The sequence below is a fragment of the Cryptotermes secundus genome, unplaced genomic scaffold (genome assembly GCF_002891405.2).
Source record: "Cryptotermes secundus unplaced genomic scaffold, Csec_1.0 scaffold238, whole genome shotgun sequence".
NCBI classification, from domain to species: domain Eukaryota; kingdom Metazoa; phylum Arthropoda; class Insecta; order Blattodea; family Kalotermitidae; genus Cryptotermes; species Cryptotermes secundus.
In genome coordinates, this window is record NW_019728500.1 from 503872 (window position 1) to 531428 (window position 27557).

Sequence of the window (27557 nt, forward strand, 5' to 3'; positions counted from 1 at the left end):
CCAGCAGGAATTTGAACAACAGCAATAAGACAACACAGAACAAAAGAAATAACAAATAAAGAAAAAGCAGTCAGTTAAAGTTGTTTATATTTAAACCCGAGTTTCTAAAGACATCTGTAGATTTACATACCACATTTACAGCACAAACACATCTGACTGAAGGACAGTGACTGGTGGAGCAACTGAATATGGTACAGTTATGTATGCTCCAAGTAATAACACAAGTGCCAACTGCTTTTAGGACAAAGGGGCAACATTTAGCACCACTAAAGACATTTATTATAAACTAAGCTTCAAAGTTACAATTAATATGTTGCTGGACATTATCCATCATCTTGTCTGTTCTTAAAAAACCGTCTAGTTTCTATTAAAAACACAACGTTTCGGGAACTGCAATCTGTCCCCATCTTCAGGTAAAACCTACTCAGTTGGGTCCAATAGACAGAGCTAGCCCCTATCTCCGGACTATCTCCCTATCTCCCCTATCGTCCGGAGATAGGGGCTAGCTCTGTCTATTGGACCCAACTGAGTAGGTTTTACCTGAAGACGGGGACAGATTGCAGTTCCCGAAACGTTGTGTTTTTAATAGAAACTAGACGGTTTTTTAAGAACAGACAAGATGATGGATAATGTCCAACAACATATTAATTGTAACAATTTACCATCATCACAAACTTTTAGATCTTATAAGCTTCAAAGTGATTACACCTGATTTGCAGTATCAGCAAATTTAATTTTTCTAATAAATAAATGATATTCTGCATCTCAAAAAAGTCTATTGTGGCAAAGAGTTGCAAATTTTCTTTGTATGCACTCAAGTTTACTGGAATCAGTAATAGTAGCAGATTTACAAGCAACTGAAGAACATTTCAGTTTAGATCTGACCAAAGCAAAATCAGTACACTGCCACCAGCAGAAAAATATAATGTGATTGTATGAATTAACCTTAGTAACTTAATGGCAAATGGAAACAGAATACTGACATGATGAAAATTAATTTTACAATCAACATGTATGCCCTGATCTTTAATACAATTTGTTTGCAATATAAGAAAATTTTCAAGTTCGCTTTCCTAGCAAATGAAATAACTCTAATTTTACTAAAATTAGCTTTATAAAATTTGCTGAACACCATTTGTTTACACAACTAGTATCAGGCTGTAAAAGTAAAGAATCCTTAGGTGAAATAAATTGTTGCTAGACTCTAATGTCATCAGCAAAAAGAAGATAGTTGGAGTAATTAATTATCCCACATAAATTAATAAAAACATAAAAAAAAATAAAGGCCCTAAAACCGACCCTTAAGGCGTGATGGAGGAGGATGAAAGTATACTAGAAAAACGTACACATAAGTGTACAGAGTTACATAACTCTGAAACCTGTTTAAGTAACCAGATGATAATTCGCAATTATTGGATTTATGAGGTTACAATGCATGTGGAGTGATGTCAAAAGCATAACAAAAATTAAAATAGAGGGAGGCAGCTTGACCTTTCAAACAAATATAAGGGGCAACAAAGTTAAGGTAAGTGACTAAATTGGTAACAGTAGATTAAATTTCATAAAAACACGCTGGGAATAGTTCTACTTAGATTTTAAAAAGAGCATGTATGATAAAATAATGAACTTCAAATTTCTTTCTTGCATGGGGACAATCGCTGCTTGCTGCCACAAATTTTGGAGGAGTATTGTGAGACCAAGATTAAAAATGAACTTTCAAACAAGTACAAATATTTCTGAGCAATCCATTATAACAAGACTCGGTATACTGTCGGGTCTGACTGCATAATCATAATAATAATACTATCACCATACTGCTGGGTACGGGGCTGCTGATTCAGTTAGTTTGTCGGTGACAAATACGTAGGCGAGGCCTGGCAACACCTTCGCGTATCAGAAGTTCGAAATATAGACCGAAATAGACAGACTCAAAAACATCGATTAGATACGACCATACAACGTATCGCATGGGTCGCAACACAAACGACACAAACGTCGCCAGCTAACACGGATCACCCATATCGAATGTCCCGTGAATTTCGTTGGCAGAAGAGAATTGGGCCATGGCGAATGTACATGAGAATATGAAGTTGCCAGCAGTAATTATAAACTGACCACGCCCACTACAGAATGACAAAAAAAATAACATCAGATAAATTTATTTTAGTGAAAAGTGATGAAGACCAGAATCAGAACTTGCATTTTTGGACTTACGTCTCTTTTCTTGCTTGTACAGGTTAGTTTAATCATCTCATGACAGTCGTTAAATATACACCGTGCGAATAACAGCAACTTATATTGTATACGACTTTCTTATGATCAAATTGTTCACTACATTGTTATTCTCTCCCATACGCAGAATTGTATTTAATTAATGTATATTTATGGTACACAAATATTTCTCAAATTTGTTCGGAAAAAAAGAAATTAACAGATCATTGTTACATCGCATTACGAAAATACGCAACGTGAATTTGCGTGAAAAAGATACATGGGTACTTCCTTTATCGTAGTGATAAATATTTCATGTATACAAACGATGTATAATTCGTAGTCAGACTTCTATTTAAATAGTAATTTCATAATCATTCAACACCATCGCACGTATTGTATGCTAGGGTCAAGGAATGCAGCCCTGCATGAGTTTACAAACATAGAGCGCAACATGCCATGAAATGTAAGTGAGCATACACTGTTGGCTCAGTCGGTATAGCGACGGGCAACGGTTTTAACGGACAGGGTTCGATGCCCAGTGTGGAAAGCATTTTTCTGTTCACAGCCTCCAGACCGGCTCTGGGGCCCACCCGGCCTCCTAGCCAATGGATGTCGGTTGTGCTTTCCGTGTGGGTAAAGGGGAAGAGGCTTGATGCTAACCACTCACCTCCATCTAGTGACAAGGCCAAGACTGATGGAGCTATACCTCCACTCCCCCATACGTCTTCATGCCGTGTTGTTAAATTAACTAAGCACAGAGACAACTTTACTCGTATTTTTAACTGTATTAACATGAGCCAACACAGAGTGCCCCATTTTGTATCCTCAGGCATACTCACTGTGACCTAGTGCATAATAATCCATAGGTCTTTCAAATATTTCTGGAAAATTCACCAACCCCCAACACATATCCTTGAAATCTGTAATAATTTTAAAACCGTCCTGTAAGGAAGTGGCAAAGTCCAGAATATAGTCACCCCCCCCCCTTCACATTTGCATTATAACAGCAATTTGAAAATAAATGCATTAACATTATTTAATTTGGGCATTCAGTAATACTCAGTACCAAGACAATGAAGACAAGACAGGTACAACTAACAAGTGAAGTGAAGTGTGGCAAATTTTCATAAAAATTAATTTCTTGTTACACCTTATGTCTCCAGTTAGAACTTCTACATTATGCCACATTTTTTTTCTTAAAGCGAATGATACAGCAACTATACAAAGCTGTGTGATATCATGAATAAATACACATTCTATATCCAATGGTGTGTGAACTTGTTTCTCGCCCTGTAATTGGATCTACTTGAATATACAAACAAAATTAAATTAAATAAGCAGAATTTGCAAATATTTACATAGTTAAGTGAAGGCTATTGTAATTAATTAAGTAGGTTACATTCTAGAGAATATCTTTGTGCTCCTTTTCCAGAAAGAAAGATAAGATCAGAGTTGGTTCATTTTTAAGTTTTTTGATGAAAATCTGTCAGATTAACATAATTATATATACTCCTGTGTTGCATAGCATCCTGCTAGGAAGAGAAAATTGATCATAATGTGATACAGACTTAGTAACAGGTGATAGTACAAGGTAAAGCAGCTGTTATCCAATAATATATGTTAGATGCTTCATGAAAGTATAAGGGCTGTTGGATATATATATATACACACATAGCATCTGAAGAAAATGTTTTATATTTTAAATGTATCACATGAGTTTTCATCAAGTAAATGGATGGATGAAAACCATATGCATGAACATATAAGCACAGCAGAAAACAACTGGATAGTTACCCGTGGTAACTAAAATTGTGTAGTCTATTTAATTTATTGCATTGTAATGCAAACAGATGATACAGTAATGATACAGTGATAGCTTCTCCAACACTAGTGTTTACATGGGGATTTTGTTCACGTTAGATCTGTAAGGAGACACTATGAGATTATATATCACCATCATTTGTACTGTCAAGAATACATGCACTGCTGCACCCAGAACTGAACAATATGTGCAGTGGGTTCCATAGAAATTAGTGTAATATTCTTTGACAGAGAATTTTGTAAGTCTTATGAATTTACCAATAATTTCAGTGATTATTTTCAATACAGTTATCACATTTGGTGCCCTACTGACAGTCTCTGAAGTCCAGATATGGTTGACTGGGCCTCGAACACCCCAAGTTACATTCAGGCTTTTGGCAACCAGATCATCAGCATCAGTATTGCTATGGTCTCCACATTCCGGTAATAAACTAACTCTGTAATACTAAGAACATAATGAATAATACAGTACATCTGAATATTTTAAACAGGCTACTTTAGCATCATATCGAAAGATGAATATAGATTTCATGTAGTCATGATTTTGTCTTGCAGTCTACATACACAGATAAAAATACCTTAGTTGATACTGATGGCAGGAGATCTGAAGTTACATGAGATGACCAACAGTGGCATGATCTTCTTACCAGGTTTAAGGATTTTTTTTTTTTGTGAATGGGTTATTTTATGAATAGTTGAAGTTTATGGTTTTATGAAGTGTTGAATGGTGGAATAACTGATGAACTGGAAAGGATTTGGAAGGAAGCAGTCATGGCTTAATCAAGGTACTATTATGGAATTTGCCTGCAGGACTGAGGAATCTCATGCAAAACCTCAGTAAGAATGAAGAAGATTGAGTCAAAAGTTGTGGCTTGAGCAGTCATACAGATAGATCAACATACGAATGAATGGACACAGTAATAACATAAGCCTGTCATTAAAAAAATTAGGAACATGAGCTAAAAATTATTCATCATGACTTTCCCTCCTCTCCTGGCCAATTTTATTTAGTTGTAGATAAGAATAGAATCTGTGGAGTAGGATTGCCTTCACCTCTTCTGTCCATGGAGGAATTTTACAAAGAGCTCCAAAATTTCTATCTAATATTTTCAATATATATATAATTTTTTTTGTTTCGTATGAATTAGAATAACATTTTATTCACAGACACAAATATTTGTCAAGATGAATGGAAAATCTGTAATATGCATTCATCTGAAATAAAAAAAAAACTATTTTTAATGACTTATTTTTCCAGGTAATGGGAAACCTTTATCAGAAATAGACATAACATTCTCTGAAGAACTCGGAAATCCTACTGTATGTGATGGAAAGGAATTAGATCTATGTGTGAAGTGGCTTAAAGACAAAGACAAAACTGCTCGAGGATTGTTGCAAGTGAATGCAATTTCATCTGAAGATCAAGATGCTGTCTACTGTAGAATGCATGTTATTATAGGTCCTGATGATACACAGATTGATGCTTGTATTCCACTGCAGGGTGACCAACTGTATGGTGGACCCATCACTAGTACCCAGTACTGGCCATCACAAAATAACACCAGATGTGAGTCACCATATGTAACAGGGTTAGGAGGAAATGAAGGTATTGTAGAACCTTACTGGCTTACTTCTTCTGGGAATGCCATCTTTGTTCCTCCAGATGTGTCTTTGTTTGTTTCTCAGAATGAAACACACTTGTGTCTTACTAGTAAAATACAAGAACCATATCTTCCTGATCATTCTGGAACAGTGACTCTTAAATACATTCTGTGTTCAGGAAGTAATCCAGTTATCACTCATTTACACACCACTCGCAACTTCATTCCACTTCCTCGTGACATACCTGATGAGCGAATGTTTCAACATCCCATTTGGTCCACTTGGGCACAATATAAAAAGGTCATTAATACATTCATTATCAATGATTTTGCTAAACAGATTGTCTACTATGGTTTCAACAACAGTCAACTGGAAATTGATGACAATTGGGAATTTTGTTATGGCGCTGCAGAGTTTTTCAATAAGACATTTGATGATCCAAAGTCATTAATTGAATCTCTGAAGAGGAAAGGATTCCGTGTTACTCTTTGGACACATCCTTTTATTAATATAGACTGTCCAGCTCATACCATAGCCACAAAGAATCAATATCTAGCAACAAATGCAGATATGACACGTACTTTAACAGTCTGGTGGGATGGAATTGGTGGTGTTATCAATTTTACAAACCCTGATGCAGTTTCATGGTGGAAAGGCAGGCTACAGAACTTGAGCAGAATGTACGATATAGATGCATTTAAATTTGATGCAGGCGAAGCTGCCTATCTACCTGGAGCACCTGAAATAGGTAAACTTGCTGGTTCAATTCGCCTGCAACCAAACATATTTACTACAGAGTATGTAAAAACAGTAGCCAGTATAAGTGACTTGAAATTAGCAGAAGTTCGTGTCATACATAGGAATCAAGGAGAGCCCATCTTTGTAAGAATGTCAGACAAATCTTCCATCTGGAGCATTGAAAATGGACTCAAAGCTATAGTCACAACTCTTCTGGCCATGAACATGGTTGGTTACTCCTTCATCATCCCTGATATGGTTGGAGGAAATGGATATGTTAATATTCCAACCAAAGAACTATTCATCCGCTGGCTTCAAGCAAATACATTTATGCCAACAATACAGTTTTCCTATACTCCATGGGATTTTGATGAAGAGGTAAGGAATATTTTGTGCACCAAAATAACTGACCTTTACGTCAAACTTAAACTATAGTTATCTTCCTCCTGCATGGTGGACATTTAATTTTTAAAGCTGTAACAGAAGTCAGTTCATAACATATTGAATAGCCGTTAAATTTCCATTATTGTTCAGGTGACTATCCACTACTATTTTTTTTTTATTTAGAGCAAGTGGACATGTTATTTTTAAAGTGGTCTCACTTTCTGTTTTATGTCAACATAAAGATGACCGCCTCTGTGGTCTAGTGGTCAGAGTTCCTGCCTACATATCCAGAGGTTCCAGGTTCGATTCCTGGCGCTACCAGATTTTCTGAGAAGTAGTTGGTCTGGAACAGGGTCCACTCAGCCTTGTGAAGATAATTTAGGAGCTATTTCAAGAAAATAGCGGCTCCGGTCTAGAACACCGAGATTAATGACCATGGGGATCCGTTGCACTGACCACTTGACACCCTCTATCTGCAAAAATTGGCACTAATTTCGCCGACAAGCGGCAGTCACTTGGTCGGTATAGTTTGCTTGTGGACTACAGGTCACAGAGTCAACATAAAGATTTTTTTTACCATTATATTCTCATTCATTACATTTGATATCACAGACTGACTTGAAGAACACACTTCACAAATAGGGTCTGTTTCTGAAACCTTCAAAATACGTTTCACTATACTATATGCGCAGATGGCCTATTTTATAAATAAATTATAAATTTTAAAATTTTATAAAGAGTCCAAAGACAATGCAATAGCAGTGATACGTATTAAAATACTGGAGTCGTGCTGTACGAAATCACTCATTTCTGGCAAATCCAGTTTGTTCTCCGCATGCTATGCTTGCTTTACCACTGAAGAGTGAAAAATATATCCAATTTCTTTCTGGGATAATACAGTATAATACTACCAGTTCAGAAAATGAAATGTATATTACATGTAAGATTTGATGCTTTCACAGCGGTGACTATGAAGAAAGCAGTCTTCTGGGATTTGGCACCGTGTATATGTGGTGTTAACCAACGTTTCGGAGGAACGTCGGTTAACACCACATATACACGGTGCCAAATCCCAGAAGACTGCTTTCTTCGTATATTACATGGTTGACAAAGTTTGTATTTTTCTTTCATCAGTATCTCCATGGTCATTGTGTTCATAAATGCCCTCATATTTCTTTCCTATCTTAGTTGCATGCTTATGTTATTATGTTCTTCCTCTCAATAAGGAAATCAAACTGCATACTCCAACGTGCTTATCAAAGTTAAAAACTATCTATAGTAAATATATCACTAAGAAAGCAGATAACATCCATGATGTAACCAATGCATTAAAACCAGGCAAAACATAAATTAATGTTCTTTAGTAAGACTGCTGTTTACATATATTTTAATAAGGAAGTACTTATTAACAAATGTGTGGCTTTTCAGACTGTTCAGATAGCAAAAAAATTTACAACCCTCCATTTTCAATTTTCTGATAAAATTTTAAAACTGGCCAAAAAGAAGGTTGCAGATGGTACTCCTATTAATCTTCCCCTGTGGTGGCTTGATCCTTCAGATGAAGAAGCACTAACAATTGATTCAGGTAAGTCACATGGACAGAGCCTTTCCTAATCACATAATCCTGACATGCTTATAATTCCAGACATTTTCAAAATGGCTTGTAACATGAGAGATGCAGGCCCTACCTATCAGATTTATTATCTCTCAGTTTGTACAAACATGTAAGGAAGAAATTCATTTTAATTAAATTTAATGGTTAGAAGTCTTACTAAATTTTGGGCCTGAAAGTTAATTTTAGGCCATACTTGCAACAGGTCTTCCACTGGTTTAAGGACCAAAAAATGACTTAAGTGGGGTTTTTTCAATGTTTTCAGAGAATATTTTTGTATCAGATGTGAACATTTGCCTTTACATCCATTTAAGTTGTTTTTTTTTATGTACGTCAGAAGTTAAGTGAACGACACCTCCCTGGAAGTGAATATTCCTCTACCTACAGTGCAACATGCATGATTTGTGCAAGAATGCACCTGCGCACTTGTTTCCTCAACTATCAACAGAGAATCACAGACTATATATAAAAGAGGAAAACAAATGAAAGCAGTAATCTTGAAGAACAAAATATTTAACAAATAACAAAGACGAAACTTTTAGACTGTTGACATGTGCATGTATAACATAATATGTATATGTGTGCTTTTAAAGGGAAACACTGCCAGTTCAGTTGTAATTTTTTTTTTTTAGATTTGCTCATTGTGACCAGCCAGCCCAGCCATATTTTAGACAATACATCACTTCAAGACTTTACATAACCACTGCTGTGAATGTCTCAATTCCTGCCCTTCATGTGATTTATAGGGCCTTAGTAATATTGGCATTAAAGACTGTACACTACATTGTTTCAGCTCAACATTAGAGAGATAAAAACAATTCAAATTTAGTATGGTATCTTTAAGACGACTATAGTGTAACCTCGTAACACAGCAAAATTCAGGCAGCTAGCTTTGGGTTTTGTTTGTGCAAGTTAAGACATTTAAAAATGATCCAAGGTCTTATATAGAGATTTTTACTAAAGAAATATTCTGTAGGAATGTCACTATACCTTTTAATACATGTGAAGAACTGGTTACCCACATGGTACATCACAAAGGAAAAACTTGTCAAGAGTGGCGGTAGCAAATAATATGATTAAAATCATGTGAAGAAATGAACATTTTATATGAGACTTTGAAGGAAGATAAGATACAGTTCTTTATAATGGATCTTTTTATTTGCTTTTCCAGAGTTTCTTCTAGGAGATGATTTGCTTGTTGCTCCCATCTTGAATGAAGGAGCAGTTGCCCGAGATATTTACCTCCCCATAGGAAAGTGGAGAGATGAATTACGACCTGGAATTATACATAATGGAAAATGTTGGCTAAGGAACTATACAGTGCAACTTGATGAACTTGCATACTTCACAAGAATATCTTGAGTAATATAAACTTTTCAATATCCCCATGACATAGTACCATTCAGAGGACAATAGGAACCATTCAAAGAAGAGACCAAACAAAACCAGATTTACAGTGTATTATATCTTTCATGAGCTGAATATTGTATTGTACTAGGTGAATGTACTTAGTACAGAGTATATTCAAGATTGGCAGTAATTAAAAAGTTTATATTACTACAGTTTCTATTACTTGAAACATGTACATTTAATATAGATTGCTCATGATGGTCTAACCTCACAATACAAAAACAAGATTGTAATAATTATTTTTAATGAAAAATAAAACTAGGAGTGGCTATTTTAAATGACTGGTTATCACATGTACCCATGTATATACATTTCATTTTACATACAACATTTACCCAATTGATAGACGAACCTCTTTTCCAGTGGCAGACTTTGAAGATAAACAGCCCTTTACTTAATAAAATTCTTAGGCATAAACTCCTTCACAAGCTTAACTTATTGTTCCGCTTCAATAAACTGTCTTTCACTCATCCAGTGCTGCACCCACACCTCAGAAATCGTAACATTTCCTTCATGCTCCCAAATTATCAGTCTCCTCAGTAAACCCAATAACCTTGCAGTCTTCTGACAGTAGATAGGTACCAACATTTCAGATGAATCTGCTGCCTCCATATTCATGGTAGAAGAGTAAGCCAAGGAGGCAAAATGGTGTGTGATATTGGAAAAGGAGGTGGGATGAAGAACTCTGACTGAAACAGTGGGAACACCAATGGCCCTGAAAAGAGTGCACATATTGGAAGCATTTTAATGTTATATACATCCTCCACTTTTGCCAAACATAGACCTAAGATTTACTGCCCTTTCTTCTGGGGAAGACATTTAATAAAGGACATCATCCTCATTTTGTGTATGCCTCTACACTTGGTACAAGCAAATGTAACATATAAATACAACAATAATATTACAAAAGGTTAATTAATTATGTTCAGTGTAACTGAATGGACTTAATTAACCTTTTGTAATATTGTTAGTGTGATGAACCAGAATGAAACAAATCACAACAATAATACCACATTAATTTACCAGTGCATGACAACCCATCAGTGGAGCCTAAGAAAGGCTTTATATTCCCTAATCACAATTAAATAAAATCTGTTCATTCAATGAAGGTCTCATCTGCCATGAACTGTTAAACATAATCAGATCTTCATACTTAAAAATGTAACATGAAGGTAAAAGGTTTCCATACATTCTTATAACTAGAATATGACTCAGTGCACTGTCTCCTTAAAGATCTAGTGCAGTAAATACTATATAGCTGCACTCATTATACATCCCCTAATTATGTCAGGATAAATAACTACAAATATTAGCTTACCTGACAAATACTGCAAGAACTTGGAGGAAGAAACTTTCTTGTTGTTATTGATGTTGCTTCTTGTGTCGCAAGATTTCTGTTGGTGTGAGATACAAAGTTCTGTCGCACTGTGCACATTGATAAGCCAGGGAATTGGGCTTCCTTGTAACTGTTTCCTCTTCATCTGCTCCTATACATGAAAAGGTACAGGTAAAAGTCTAAAACACAAAACAATTTTGAACAGTCTCATGTTCATTTCAACTCTTGCTTAATATGCATGCCTGTTTCACATATTTTGTTTCGGAACATAGCTTATCACTTGATCTGATGAGCTGATAGTACGAGTATATCAGCTGTCCACAAAATTCTGCGTTTAATGAAACCTGAAATCATATCAATGTCACTACAGAATCCTGCAATTTTACCTGATCCTGGGCCAATTAAATCCATTCCATGTGCTCACAGTCTTTTTCTCCATTCATTTTCATATTATCCTTTGATTTTTGTTGTATTCCAAATAAACTATTCCAGTCAAAATCATGTATGAACTTATTTCTCCCATACTTATTAAATGTCCCATCCAGCTTGACTTCCTTGATTAAACTGCTGTAATAGTAGTAATTGGAGAGGAAGAATTGTGAAGTCCCTGTAATTAAATTTTCTTCACCTCCTGTTTCATAACCTTTGTTAGATTCAAAAATTCTCATAACTTTCTACATCTTCTCTGAAGGCAAGAGATATTTCACCAACATACCAAACAACAGGTTCAGAACACAAATTACCACAGGAGTTCCCACACTTATCAAGCAGCACCTCTTCTTCGGGCACTGCTTGAAGAATGTATTCTTAGTCCTTATCACAAATACACAGTAGTCAAGAAATACCTGATAAATTATATCTGTCATATAGAGAGAATTATTTTATAGATAATACAAAACAACTTCATAAGCCTAGGTCTCAAAAACAAAAGGTTTCAAGTGACTACCATTTTCATGAATACACAGACACTAATTAACAACTTTGCTTTACAAAAGACACATGTAAATGACCTTTCAGCATGGTCAGATGAATGGTTCTCTTTATTGAACAGAAAGAATTGCACTGAGCAGACTCGTGCACAAATACATTATTGTCAGGCATGCAAATGCTTATGGGTAATCTAGGAGGATGTGTGGCTTCTACACTGCTGGTTTTGCAATTTATTTTTTGAATATGAGAGTGCTATATTCCTGAAGAGACATCTCTTAATACTGTAAATTCTTTTGCAGTCTCTTTTAAGCCTGAACAATTGAACTGGAATTCAGGTAGAGAAGCAAGATCCTTGATTTCTTAATATTTTACTCTTTGTAATCTTAGTAAACCTCAGAAGAGGCCTTTATCATATGAAACAATAAGAATATTACTTACTTACTCATGGAGCTGAGCCCTTCTCGAGGAGCCGCCAATTCTGCAGCTACTCAAGAATGTCCCATCATTTTATAGAACCTGAAGGTTCATTACCATGTTCACAAGAGCCCTCCATTGGTCCCTATCCTGAGCCACATCTTTCCAATCCATACCATCCCATCCTACCTCTCTAAGATCCATTCTAATATTGTCCACCCACCTACGCCTTGGTCTTCCCTGTGGTCTCTTTCCTTCTGGCTTTCCCACCAATATCCTATACGCATCCTCATCTCTCCCATTCGTGCTACATGACCTGCCCACCTCATCCTCCATGACTTGATCATTCTAATTATACTTGGAGAAGAGTACAAGTTATGAAGCTGCACATTATGCAGTTTTCTCCAACCTCCTGTCATTTCATCTCTCTTCGGTCCAAATATTCTCCTCAACACCCTGTTCTCAAACACCCTCAGTCTAAGTTCCTCCCTTAATGTTAGAGACCAACTTTCACACCCATACAGAACCACAGGCAAAATTATAGTTTTGTATATTCTACTTTTTATATACAATAAGAATATTAGAATATTAACATCCTTTAAAATCTTATGGTTAGAATATGTTAAATATTACTCACTTATCTTGTACATGAATGAAGTGTTTATGTTTACCAATTCCATTTTCCAGTAATTACCTTGCTCATTTTGAGATGGCTTGCATGTCTCCATGTGTTGGAGCTTCTGTATCGAGTCAAGGTTCATGTCTAGGCCACAATGTGGACAATTCCACTCATTCTCAGAACCATCATCATAGCCATCCAGATGGGAACGAAATACATTGACACTGAAGACAGCAAAAATAAGAAGTTTTGTACCAGCACATCACAAGTGGATGTTTAGTCACTACAAACAAACCTCCAACTTAACTGTATTGACCTGTTATGGTCTGGATATCCCTGTGAGGTTCAGAATGAAACCTTAAAGATTTATAAAAATATTACATTTTTTATAAGTCACTGCTTGAGACTAAAATTTTTTATTGAAATTTTCTTTACTATGATGACCTGTTCAGAAAATAAAAGAGTCTAATGGCAAATCTACATTAAAACCCATGCCATTTTCCATTCACCACAGTGTAATGAGTGTCCAACTAACTTAACTTCATGGAACAACTAATATGAAAAATTTTTAAATGTGTTTATAACATGTAAGAATATATATTTCATATGTAAAGTAAAAAAGTAAAGCTATCCCTGTCACAGGCCGTGAAGGCCCATAGGGTTGTGAGACGTTGAGGGTCCCACATTATCTAGAAAATCGGCTCAAAGAAAGCGGTAAGAGTGTCAGCCCTACACGCTGTCCGCGCTTTACTCCCAAGGAAAATTATTTAATTAATTCCTGGTACTCATTTCTGTTAGAGACTGAGTCGACCCCAGGGCCATAGTGCGGCTGGAAGGATTTAACATTACAAATGATTCATCAGTCATCATAAAACTATAATACTTCACACATTTATCACAGCACTACCTTCAGTTTACCTGTAAATATCCTAATAAAAGTTCAGTATTTTTCAAGAACCTATAAACAAACAAAGTGTCCACACTGGCACTAGTGCTGTTCCCACCTTAGAATTAACATGGTAACCACTGTTGCACTGACAATTATAGGGAGTCAAAAAAGTATCAAAATGGGGCAGTCCCCAAAAGGCTTAAAGACCACCAGCATCAGCCCATGGCCTGTTGTTTTAAAAAGAATCTTCCTATTTTCTTCTTGGATGGGTCACTTCTCTGTGTTGTTTAGGATTACCTTCCATTTTTACAAGGTGTTAATGCAGATCCTTAAAGATATTTCTTGTTCATAACTTTGATGTCTATTGGTTTATTTAATTAAAGCCATCTTTATTAATATTTACAACTATATATATATAAAATTAAGCCAATTATTGAAATTGGTGATAAAATTTTGTTCCAGGTAATGGTTTTAATAGAAATGAATATCTCATTCAGGTCCAGTGTAGATCTGATGCTGTTCATATCAAGTTTCATGAAAAAGTTATTTGTTTAGCATCTATTAGAATAAAGTTCCCTTCATTCAAAGTGTTCAGGGCTGAAAAATACACATTTGAAATTCAATCATTTTAATTAGCCAGTTTTCATCACAGACATTATCAGCTGGTTATGTTAATAGAAGATAATAACATAACACTGCAATGGGCTGGTAATAATCACTGTTTTTATGAGTAAAAGTGGGTAAAGCAGTATTTGTTGCAAATATTTCAGTTTGTACTTAATCAAAATTAAGCAGATACTGACTTTGGTCTGAATGGTATTTTGAACAAACTGATAATTAATGAGGTTTAACTGAATATCATATATGTAACTACAACATGAGATGGAGTGATAGATGAACACAAGCTGATTACTGGCAGGAACAGAGTTCCTTTGGAATGCTACAAACTGGGAAATTGGTCCTGACACACTAAGTGCAGTACTTACCAGTTGAATGTGATATATGGAGTAACCCGAACTCCCCCTTTCTTTGGATGTGGTGTACATTCCCAATCTGAAGAGAATGGATTAGGGGTAATGAGGTCTTCATTTTCCCCAGGACCAACGTACATAACTTTAAGGTCAGCAGGCAGCAGTCTTCGCAATGTGTAGACAATCTCAGTATGCATGAACTGTGGCAGATCACTTGAAAGTTCTTGTTCCAACTTCTTGGCTGCTGCTGACAACTTCTCTTTATTGTTAACACTGGGTGAAGTGGCTGAAAAATTGGGCAATGTGAGCATTCCAGCACAGTAAAGCGTTAATATCTAATTAGATAATTCAAAATACTATTTAATTACAAGTTTGTTTCAGCCCCATTCAAAAATGTAAGAATTTGTATGATTTTTTAAAAAATTCAGACAATTATTCCCTCTGAGCAGTAAAATCTGTATTCACAGTTATTGTTTGAAAAGTAGTTTGCATTATTTTTTTAATCATTTGTGCACTCTTCAACTTTACAGGAATCAAGGAAATCAACAAAATTTAAATTAATAGGTATTTTACATCCTTATAAACGTTATATGAGTGAAAGCAGAAATTACAGATTAAGAATTTATTTTATTTTCAAGAAATAAGATGTGAGGGTGTGGACTGGATTCTTCTGGCTCAGGACAGGGACCAGAGATAGTCTCTTGTGATCACAGTATTAACCCTTCAGGTTCCATAAAATGCTTGGAATTCCTAGGGTGGTTGAGCAACTGTTGGCTTCCTAGGAAGGACTTTGTTCCATGGAGTTTGTGAGTTTTTTTAAGGGAAAATACTGATGTGGAAATATATTTGAATTTTAAATGTGTGATTATCAGAATTAAATCATTGCCTTCAAGACGCAGATTAAGCAGCTGTTCCCATTTGTTGCGCAATAGAGCAGCTTTTAGTAGCAGCAACATAGCAGCATCAGGTAACAAGAATTCCAGTTGCAGCCAGGAGTCACATACTAACCTGTGAACACAACAGTTTATGCCTTATTAAGTTACTTTCCTTATAAAGACAAAAACAGGCTTATGATATCACCATGCATGTGCGCACATGTGTGTGTGTGTGTATGTGGGGGGGGGGAATGCAAGTGCANTATAGAGGCAGGGAGAACTTTTGAATTCCTTGATGCAGAAGTCTTTCATATTTATAGAAATGATTTCAGAACACAGCTGTAGCATGTTATGTAAAAAAACAATAAGTTATGAAAGGGTCTACTGTCCTTAAAATGCTTATATTTATATACAGAAGATATTAGCAATTATAATTTAATTATCATACAATATTAAAGTTGTCAGATTACGATCAAAGTTTGGTGCCATTTCTGTATTCATGATTCTTAGAATATACACAAAAAATATTTATACAAAATTTGTTTATCACTTTATAACATTTCATAAGCACAGCTATTTTTTTACAAAAGAATTGTTCAGCCAGTTACAGTGGCTGGGCAGTCTAAGGCGGAAAATGTCTTTGTCGGTTAAACACAGGGATCATAGATTCAAATTCCACTCAAGGCATGGATGTCTGTCTGCATCTATTCTGAGTTTGTCTTGTCCTGTGTAGGTAGTGGCCTTGTGACAAGCCGATCACCCACCCAAGGAGTCTTACCAAATGTCTATAAGATTCATAACTTTATAACTAATTCTGAATTGGAACAGATCAGACAGCCTAATCTATCAAGGTAGACGAAAAGAATTATTTTAATAAAACTGGAATATTTTCAAAGATCTCTTAATAAGGAAAGTTAGATTAAAAAAAATATTCTGCTCTGTAAAATGTAACTTATATTGTTTTGGTCAGGAAACGGTAAACAGAACAATATGTGTACATTAATGCTCCAAGAGTCTCTTCCTTTTAGTCACTAAAAATCAACACAGCCTGATAATATTGCTCAGTTTTACACATCATGGTTTATAAATTCAACAGCAACAATATGTCCCCCAATAATTAACATGACTTACTTGGAGAAATCACAGTTAGTGTCTATAGACTGAGAGAAGAGAAGCAAAGTCTGAGCAGCTGGCATTCGCATTGTAGTCACCAGGAAGGGTTTTGTCGTCTCCAGCAGTGACCTGCATAAGAGAACACATTGTCTTTTTAATTACTATACAGATTTAATATAAAAATTTCATAAGCTAGGAAATGTACTGGCCTTTGGAGGAAATATATGTTGCAAGATTTGAAATAATATTACTGAGCAACTCAACACATCCGAACTGCTGGGATGAACCATATCAAATAAAGAAGACAGAACTGAAACTAACTAAGTCGATGGAACCGAGTTCTTCAGAAACAAATAGCTCTTCAGAAATTCAATAAATTCCCAGCATACTGTTGAACCCAGGAGTTAATGACTGTGTTCGCAAAAGCCTGCCACCGGTCCCTATCCTGAGCCAGCTGAATTTAGCCCACATGGTCTCATCCCATTTCTTTAAGATACCTTTTAATTTTATCCTTCCACCTAAGTTTAGGTCTTCCTAGTGGTCTCTTTCATTCAGGACCCTCTATCAAAATTTTGTATGCACATTTCTTCCATTCATGCTATATGCCCTGCCCACATCATACTCCTTAACTTAATCATTCTAATACAGGGTTATTCAAAATAATGAACCGATTTTATTATGCAATATTTTATTAAAGGAAAGTAATACAAAACTCCAGCCAAGTCAAAAGTATTCTACTCACAATCAACTTTTATTTCCTGTCTTACAAATGTTCAATGTGGCCACCACCTGCAGCACGGGCAACATCAATGCAATAAGAGAATTACTCCCAGGCGCGTATCAGCATATCACGATGCACTGAGTTAATCGCTGTTGTTATTCGATGTTTAAGGTCATCGAGGTTAGTGGGTAGTGGTGGAACATAAACGTGATCTTTTACATATCCCCACATGAAGAAATCAGACACAGTGAGGTCTGGGGATCTCGCAGGCCAAGCGCAAAGAGCAAGGTCTTTGGCCCCCTTCCGACCAATCCATCGCTGGGGCACTTTTTCATTTAAAAAAGCTCGGACCATCAGGTGCCAATGGGGCAGTGCTCCATCTTGTTGAAAAATTAAGTCATGCGAATCTGCTTGCAGTGAAGTGAAGAGCCAGTTTTGGAGCATTTCGAGATAGGTTTGTCCTGTAACAGTGTTTCCTTCAAAGAAAAAGGGACCATAAACCTTGTCCTGAGACATAGCACAGAAGACGTTCACCTTAGAGGAATCTCTTTCATGCTCAACTGTTTCATGTGGGTGCTCTGTTCCCCAAATACGTACATTGTGACAACTGACTGTGCCGCTCAAGTGAAAAGTCACTTCATCACTAAAAATTAAACATGAAATGAAGGTTTTGTCTTCCATCATCTCCAGCATCGAATCGCAAAATTCCATCCGCTTCCTTTTGTCGTCATTGGTAAGTGCCTGAACGAGCTGCAGTCTGTATGGTTTCAAATATAGACATACTGTTAGCACATGCCAGAAAGTGGATTGAGGGATCACAAGCTCACAGCTAGCTCGATTTGTTGACTTCTGCGGGCTCCTCTCAAACACAGCATGGATTCTCACCACTTATTCCTCTGAGACTCATGGTCGTCCTGGACTTTTTCCTTTACACAGGCACCCACTCTCTTGAAACTGTCAAAACCACCGTTGAATGTTCTTAGAACATGGTGGATTAATGCCGAATCGCCTTCAAAAAGCACGCTGCACCGTGACAAACGAATTTTTTTCGCGAACTCGAGAATGCAGAATGCCTTTTTCTGAGGACTCACCATTACGAGGGTAAACGAACAACTGAAAGTTACTGGAAGAACGACGTGACTTCAGCACCCCTGTGGCAGTCATTTACAACTTAGATAACTCCTCTTTCAAATGGTTACTGACTTATTCCATGACGATGCTTGAGAACTGAAGCAATACGTCATGAAATCGGTTCATTCTTTTTTAATAACCCTGTATATGGCAGAGAATGCAAGTTATGAAGTTCCTCATTATGCAGTTTTCTCCAGTCTCCTTTCATTTCATCCTGTAAAAGCTATCCTCGTAACAGGCTGTGAAACATTGAGACTCCTATATTTTCTAAACAGATGGCCGTGAGGTTGTCAGCCTTATGTGCCGGCTGCCCTTTACCCCCAGGAAGATTCCTGGTACTCATTTCTGTTAGAGGCTGAGTCAACCCCAGGGCGACAGTGCAGCTGGAAGGACTAGGTCAATTGAAAAATCCAATGACCTCATCTGGAATCAAATCCATGACTTTCTGTCTGGTAGCATAATGCCTCAACCAACTACGCTACCACATGCCCCATTTCATCCTCTTAGGTCCAAACATTCACAGTACTATTCTGTTCAAACACCCTCAGTCTATGTTCTTTCCTCAATATGACAGGCCACATTTCACACCTATAAGAAACTGGAGGAAAAATTACAGTACTGCATATCTCAGTGTTCACATTTTTGGACAGCATATAAAAAGACAAAAGACTGACACGATGGAGTTCACACCCTTTTGTTATGTCTCTTATTTAATACTGTAAAAACCAAATATACAATAACATAATTTTGCCTGTAGTTTTATAGGGGAGTGAAACTTGGTCTCTCATATTAAGAGAAGAACATAGATTGAGGGAGTTTGTGAACAGGATACTGAAGAGAATATTTTGACCTAAGAGGGTTGAAATAATATGAGACTGAAGAGAACTGCAATTAATGACAACAGTAAGAGAATCTTGGGTATACATTCCATCTCTAATAATGATGAAATCCCCATGATCCTCAATGATATTTACTGCCCTCCTTTCTTTTGAATTGAATTGAATTGATTTACATTCTATAAATCCTAAGTAGGTTAGTACCTTTGGATACAGNTTGTTAATCAGCTAAGCAGAATGTGTTATTCAATTCTGCACAGTTCTTACTTCCTTCAATTTTCACTATTAATAGTGTGGACACAATTTCTTTTTTTGTTTCTCATTTGCACAAATTTATCCAACATAATAAAAATATAAAATAGGTTAAAATCTTCCTCAAAGACAGCAAGTGTCATTCTATATTTGCCTTACTGTCTACATATGATGTTAAAGAGAAAAGTATATTTCCAGAGTGTCATATTTTCTCTTATGAAATTATAAACATATATTTGGTTTCATTAAATTTAATGAATTACAGCTCTTCTTTGGGATGGATATGAAATACAACTTTATAATTAAGAACTACTTCTACACTGAAGATAGAGGATGTAGGTTCCTCCACAACACTGGCAGCTCACACCACGAGTAATGGCATGCACTCAGAAACAACATTCATTTCTTTTGGGTGGAGTCACAAACATAGATGAATACATTTGATCAAACAATGCACAGGGAAGTGAAGTAAGTCAGTCTGCTGCGTGGCTTTGTCTAGTGCAAATTTTTTGGTAAAGGTGAGAGGTACTTCCCACCATATTACTGCTTCCATTCACCTTCTCTTGATTTATGGGACCATATGCCATCACTTATGACACAATGTGCTGTCACATTCCAAAGGACCATAACTTAATATTCCCCACCACAAGACTTTCAAGAATCATACAGTTTTATAACACTATACTCACAAATAGCATAGCAGCTGATGTTTGGAACTAACTGGTGACTTCGAATTAAACCTCCTCTTCTGTATCACTTCAATATCTGATTCCTGAAGCTGAAGAATTTGTGGGTGATTTCCAAAATATCCCATTGGATGCAGAGATACATATGGCTTTGACACAGTATGGAACAATTGCTCTGAAACAGACTGAAGATAAAATAAAAGTAGATGATAAAGTGCTTAAAAAAATCTTGTAATATTTAGGATATACAGTCTGCAGTACTTTGTGAAATTTTCTTTATTAGTATTTTTTCAAAAAGATTTAATAGTTAAAATATTTGGTGCCATCCACAACCTGACCACTTTTACTACCCATCTCTACAGGATGTACCATAGAACCATTCTGAACATGGCTGTGAAAGGAAAAATTCTGAGTGCCCTAGTAAAGTTTAAACAATCAAGTAAGAACATCAAATGCAGTGTTTCCCAGACGAGATTTTCAGGAGGCCTGTCAAATAAAATGTCTTAAAGGAAGAAACTTCTTATTAGAGGAATGGAAAATTAGATTAACTTTTTTTATCCCAAGCAATTGTTTCCTGTTCAATTACAAAATACACAAATGTGTGTTATCAGAGCGACCTGGAAATACAGTGGCAACACCAGAGCTACTTCTTAATGTAGTGCTAAAGCAAATTAATAAAACACAAATCATAATGGACCACCTAAAAACTGTATAAAGATAACATAAACACATGAATGAATATTAGGATTTGCTTCCCACTTTCTGTATTATATTAAGTTCCTCCCGCAATGTCATGGCTTTCTGCTCAATTGAAGTCATCAGAAAGTTCCCACACTAGGTCAAAAAGGAAACGCTGGCTTAACTTACTCAATTTTGGCTGCCATCTTCTTCATAACAGTCTCCTTGGGAATGTATACACCAATACCATCGTTTTTATCCATACTCCAAAAGCACTGTGGAAGTCTTTTTCCTTGATGCTGTTGAGTAGCGCTTGCGATTCCCTTTGGATGTCACACACTGTTTCAAAATGTCGTCCCTTCAGTTACATTTACAAAGTGGGAAACAAAGTGAAATCTCAAAGGGCTAAGTCTAACCATGTTGTTGTTGGTCATAAATTCTGTGGTTTTCAGGGACATGTGAGTGGGCACGTTTCAAGATGAAACAGCCAGCTGTGGTTCTGCCAAAGTTCGTTTTTGTGACACGTTTCTTCTCAAGCGTCTCAAAACATCATAGTAAGTCAGAATTGACCGTAGTGTTATGAGGAACAAATTCATGGTGAACAATCCCCTTCACATCGAAAAAAACAATGAGCATGCTCTTTGTTGAACTCCGAACCTGCTGAACATTTTATGCTCCTGGTGATTGTGGGCTCTTCCATTGCAATGATTAGTGCTTTGTTTTTCAATCATAATCATAAATCCAACTCTTGTCACCTGTTACAATCCAAGAGATAAAAGTTTAGTCCTTATTAGCATTCTCTTGTAGCACAAGACACATTTATGAACTGCTGCTTTTAATCATTTATCAAGAGTCAGGGAACAAACTTTGCTGCGATGCAGTGCATGTTCAAATTTTCTGTTAGGATCTCCTGGCAAACTCCATAACTTATCCCAACAGTGTCTGTGAACTCATGGACTGTTTGGTGACAGTCTTCATGGATGAGTTCTCAAGTTTTTTCAACATTTTCTGTCATTTTGCTGGTGCCTGGTTGCCCTGAACTTTCGTCATCTTCAGCCAACACTCAACTGGCCTTGAAATGTGAATGCAATAGAGAATGAAACAGTCATTAAATTACCTAGGAATCAATCCCATAATATATAACTTACCTTGCAGTAATTGAACTCATCAGCAATGGCCAGTTGGGGATACAGTCCACTACAAAGGATAAGTTTTAGCATCATAAGGTCCTTGTAACTGCAAGCAGTAGATCCTGAGAGGAGATTCTGCATTAACCACAGTCAGTCAGTTCATGTAAGAAAACAGAAATTAGACACATTATAAGTAAAAAAAAGAGATAACTAATGGGAATTCATAATCATTTAAAATTCAACACTTCTGCCAATTAAAATATAAGTTTTAATAAAATACTGAAAGTCAAGTAAAATGTTTTGACATTCAACTCTGAAAATCCTAGAACACTCAGTCTGAACGTCAGACGGCATTAGGAATCAAGCACTTTAAAAATATTAAGGAGTACAAGCTAAAATGTGTATTATCCATTATAACAGCATATAATTTGTAAAGTAAAAGGGAAGTTAGTGTACATTCCCTGGGTCAAAATTGTAATCACACAGAACCTATCATATTTACACTGATTGATATGTAGGCAGCAGGTCGCAAGATGCACTGTGTGTCACGGATTGCATGCAGCGTTTGGGCCATGGTTGGTCCTTCAATGATCTACCATTCGGTCACTTGCCTGCACTTGGAGGCTATTATTGCTCAGCCTAAACTCGACATCCTTGATATCAATATCACCAGGTTCTTCAACTTCTGCACCTTCTACTTCCCACGCATCTAGCTTCAGAACTCGTTTCTTTCGAGGCCTAGCCTCTTTGTATGACTGACGCATTGAACGCAACAGTTTCACTTCTCCATGACGAAACGAGCGCTCAGCACTTGTCATGTTCTCATTTGGCAAAGCTTCACTTTGTAGGAGCCCTGAGTCCTGAAAAACACATTATTATAGTGGATAAAATGTGTGTTTTCTGCAACATTACAAATAAATTTTGCTGAAACCAGTTTCAAAATTCACTGTCAGCTTGCTAGACATGAAATAGGTTCACCATAACACTGTCAGCCATTCATTTTCAGGGTACCTGCCAGATCATCTCAGTTACCTTGAAGGGGCCCAGGACCATGTCACTGCTTTCCCCTACTTCCCTTACTTCAACTGTCCCCCTCCTATAACATAGGGTCAGACTACAGGAGGGTGAAAAGATGAGAACAGGTTAGAAAAGATGCCGTGCAGAAGGAAGGGAGAGCATGGGAGGAAATTTAAGGCGGTGAAGCTGCACAAAAACAGAAATAAATTGAGCGGCTTGGTTATTAGGTGAGCTACACAAAAATGCAAACATTAAACCGAAGAAAAGGATTACAGGTAAAGTTAAATCAGAGTGTTGACTATGCAGATTGTGTTCATTTGAGTTGTAACACACTGTAGTTCTGGAAAAGACCAACATTTCAGACAAACATATCCCCTCCATCTTCAGGGTCGGCAATAGCAGCTGCACAAAAACAGAAATACATTGAGCGGCTTGGTTATTAGGTGAGCTACACAAAAATGCAAACATTAAACCGGAGAAAAGGATTACAGGTGAAGTTAAATCAGAGTGTTGACTATGCAGATTGTGTTCATTTGAGTTGTAACACACTGTAGTTCTGGAAAAGACCAACATTTCAGAGAAACATATCCCCTCAATCTTCAGGATCGGCAACGGCAGCTGCTTCAACTGCTGTTTACTCGTCGTTGCTAAGCAATGACGCTTGCGTTGTCATACTTGCTTGAATGTGGGCAGTTCCCACATCTGGTTATGATCTATTACTGTTCTCTTCCCTAAGAAAAACTTGTCACTCATCTGTAAACTGCTGTTTTCTTCATAGAATTATCCCCGTAAACTTGCACTAATAACTCTCTGATTTTGCTTCCACTCTTGCCAATTTTAACAAGAAATTTAATGATCATTCCAACATTCTCACAACGGCACACCAAAACACACTCAGAAAGAGACTGCCATAGATAAACAACAACACTGATATGCCAACATCATCTAACCACACTGAGGTTTCTGTCCACTGCTGCCATGGCAAGCATATGGTGGTGAGTTCACAAACTTTACTGTCAGACCTCGGACACCATATATTATCAATCTGTAAGATGTATAAAGGGATACTTTAGTGTCATAGAACTCGAAAAAAATGAGTTCACTGCTATGACCCGTGGCACTGCTGTCAAGGAATGAGTGGACAATGACTGGGTCTCAAGAGCATAAGTTGTTACTGATGTTGGGATGATAATTGCTTCATAAAGCAATAATTCTTGCAGTAGTTTATTTTTAAATACGTATGTAGAGTGGAAGTTAAACAGAAACCTGTCGAAGAGTGATAACTAGACAGCCAGGTTGGTATACCAGCAGTAACACTTGTATTCCAGTGGTAGCTGATTTGAGTCTCACTTGGGTTAGCAGTTGTGAACTTTAGTGGCTTTCCTTAGCTTTCCTTAGCCTTACAAGGCAAATGTTTCAATAGCACATTGAAATATACTAGAAATGTCCTTGAAAATACTTTTTTTTTTCCTTGGCACTATAGCCCCAGTGGGCCTAGGCCTACCTCCATGAACTTCTCCGTTCACTTCGGTTTTTCTAGATCTTAGACATACGGTAGGACTCCTTGGGCGGGTGATCAGCTCGTCGCAAGGCCTCTACCTGTACACAAACATCCATGCCCTGAGTGGGATTCGAACCCATGATCCCGGCTTCCGAGCGAGCGAAGACAGTGCACGCCTTAGACCGCTCAGGTACCGTGACCGGCTTGAAAATACTTAGCTACTCACCATTCATTAACATTTTATCTCAACCTCTGCAGTTGAAATAGCATCATTATTACACAAGAACTAAAGAGTCAGTCCATCTCCCAACTGTACTCTCTGTGAGAAAGATAAAGTGACAGTACAAATAAAATTGTCAGATGTCAAGCCTAACATCCTAACTAAATGAACGAAAAGGTCCTGGGAAAGTAAGTAGTAAGGAATTAGTTTTCAACAGAAGAGGACCAGGCAATACTGATCACAAGATTTACAATAAACAGTTTAGCATCTAGAGTAACTCAACACAAACACTATAAACAAAGGATAATAGAAACTTGATCTTGTTCCTGGAACATTTCCTTAACTTCCAAACTTATGAAAACTGAATCCAAAGAAGCAGGTGTCAGTTCCCAAATTCTAACCTCAGAAATCATAAAATGATGATAAAATGGTACAACCAAGAGCTAATGGTTCATACCTGCAACAGATCTTTGAACTGTCTCCGCAGTTTAATCATTTCATAGAAGCGGTGCTCCTCAAGACCTCTACGATGACACCACTGTCGAGATGATGATCTCCCACTTGATGATTTAGATTTTTCTTCTAACCATTCACGAAAGGCATTTAGCAGCGTTAATGGGTCACCATGATCAGACTGCAATTCTTTACAAGCTGCCTAGAAGCAAATAAAATCATTAATAACAAGAGGAATTTTGAAATATCAAGAATATATACATCTGTAGGTCATCAGCAATAAATGTGGCTGATTAATGATTCTTAGTTTATTTATTGACTGTCTCCCAAATACAACAGTTACAGGCTATGTTGATGAAGAATAAGAAAGCACACAAGAAGTGGCTGCGCCATAGCTCAAGCCGTTAGTCGCTGGCTTCCCACCGCGGAGGTCCAGGTTCAATCCCGGGTCTTGTCAAGTGGGATTTGTGGTGGACAAAGTGGGGTTGGGGCAGGTTTTCTCAGAATACTTCGGTTTCCCCTGCCAATCTTCATTCCACCAAATTCTCCATCATCATAATCACACCGGGCAGGCTACAATAGGCCAATCAGTGGCCGCAGTGCCGAGTGGACCCAGTTGGACTCCACCCCCCACTATGCAGATTTTTAAAAAAAAATTTTAAGCACACAAGAAATACTGCAATCTACTGCCATATCTGTTTTGATACAATCAGTGTAGAGACAGGATTTTTTTAAAGACCCATTAACTGAAATAAATAATGGTGACCTTTTTTACAATTTTATTACTTCTACATAAATCACTGTAAAAAAATCCCACTGTACTCACTTACATAATATCCCCCGCCCCTTCTGTTTCTGGTATTCAGTGTAGAGTGAGGTACAGTACCTACATTACTGTTCTAACAGATTCCTGGTGCTATGCAACAAAAGCAACTACACTTCTTCATTATTTATTTTTCTGTTACATAGACACATTTTTCTTTCCCTTCTGTAAGCTTCAGGGAGCCGGGATAGCTTAGTCGTTATAGGGACTGGCTATGGACTAGACTACTGAGATTCACAATAATAAAAAACCAATGTCACGGCCAACATGATGTGTGAAATCACAAAAAAAATCTGTAATATATGTATATTCCAAACTGTAATGCACCTTTTTCCTCTTGTCTTACACAAGATTGAAATAGTTAATTCACAGACTCCAAAAACTTCAGCAGTTACTTACCTCACAATCAAAATTTCTATAGGACCTGTTTGTAAAAGGAGTCTGTACACTAAGGGCTGAAGCCATGGATAATACTGGTTCCACCTGATGGAAAAGAGATCCCATGATAAGCATCTTTCCCAGGGAGATATCCACTGGCAAGCGAGACAGCATGTGGCCTATTGTTGTTAGTTTTTCATTCTCAGTCAGAGCACCCTGTGTACAGAAATTAATTCTATAAAATTAACACCTTATGAATAGTTAATCTAAAATATTTTAAGCTAGATCTAAAATGTTGCATTAAGAATTTGAAACAAAAATTAAATTTAGGCACACCTGTTCCTTTAAAGACAAAATGGAATTTTCAATACTTTCAGGAGGTGGTGGTTCAATGAAGGGGAACTTTCGAGCATCTGGAAGCCCCATAGCAACCATTTGAAGTAGGAGAGAATCAAGAGGCACTCGCTGGATCTCAGGTGTTGAGTATTGGTCCATTTTTGCATATTCTTCCTCAGAGAATAAACGGTAGCAAACACCAGGACCCGTACGGCCTACACATACAGATACATCATCATTATCATCTCAGTGTTATGCCTAGTATTAGAAAACAGAATATTTCAATCTTCTCCTATCAGTGCTCTATATTTTTACTGTGAACTACCTGGTTTGAATCTTGGCCAGGTTACCAGCTCTCCTGACTGATATTGTGACATGTTGCGCTAAGGAGAACCACCCCCCACCAGCAGTGACGCGGCGGGTGAGTCAGCGCTCCCCTCCCCCTCCTCCGCACGGTAACGAAGCCC

At 37.0% G+C, this 27557-nt stretch overlaps 2 protein-coding genes across 8 annotated transcripts in view; one reads left to right on the top strand and one right to left on the bottom strand.

Moving 5' to 3' along the window:
- Positions 1-2027: 2027 nt before the first annotated feature.
- On the top strand, positions 2028-10059 carry LOC111865212 (myogenesis-regulating glycosidase). Its single transcript, XM_023853072.1, has 5 exons — positions 2028-2236; positions 4324-4458; positions 5294-6753; positions 8188-8344; positions 9543-10059. The coding sequence occupies exons 1-5, from the start codon at positions 2131-2133 to the stop codon at positions 9731-9733; spliced, it is 2049 nt and encodes a 682-aa protein (XP_023708840.1). The 5' UTR covers positions 2028-2130; the 3' UTR covers positions 9734-10059.
- Positions 9562-27557, bottom strand: part of LOC111865210 (probable ATP-dependent RNA helicase DHX34) — a 33233-nt gene continuing 15237 nt past the window's right edge. For 4 of the 7 annotated variants that reach the window (XM_023853067.2, XM_023853065.2, XM_023853066.2 and 1 more), the window contains exons 10-21: positions 27091-27305; positions 26776-26970; positions 25558-25755; positions 22974-23222; positions 22381-22497; positions 20558-20739; positions 16947-17057; positions 15827-15948; positions 14956-15226; positions 13156-13304; positions 11100-11268; positions 9562-9647 (exon numbers count right to left, since the gene is read on the bottom strand). In XM_023853067.2, the coding sequence (XP_023708835.1) occupies positions 11144-11268; positions 13156-13304; positions 14956-15226; positions 15827-15948; positions 16947-17057; positions 20558-20739; positions 22381-22497; positions 22974-23222; positions 25558-25755; positions 26776-26970; positions 27091-27305 (1934 nt within the window). In that variant the 3' untranslated portion in view covers positions 9562-9647; positions 11100-11143. Of the gene's footprint in view, positions 9648-10133; positions 10497-11099; positions 11269-13155; positions 13305-14955; positions 15227-15826; positions 15949-16946; positions 17058-20557; positions 20740-22380; positions 22498-22973; positions 23223-25557; positions 25756-26775; positions 26971-27090; positions 27306-27557 lie in introns of all 7 variants that reach the window. The other 3 variants (XR_004513102.1, XM_033751714.1, XM_033751715.1) reach the window with 3 other exon arrangements.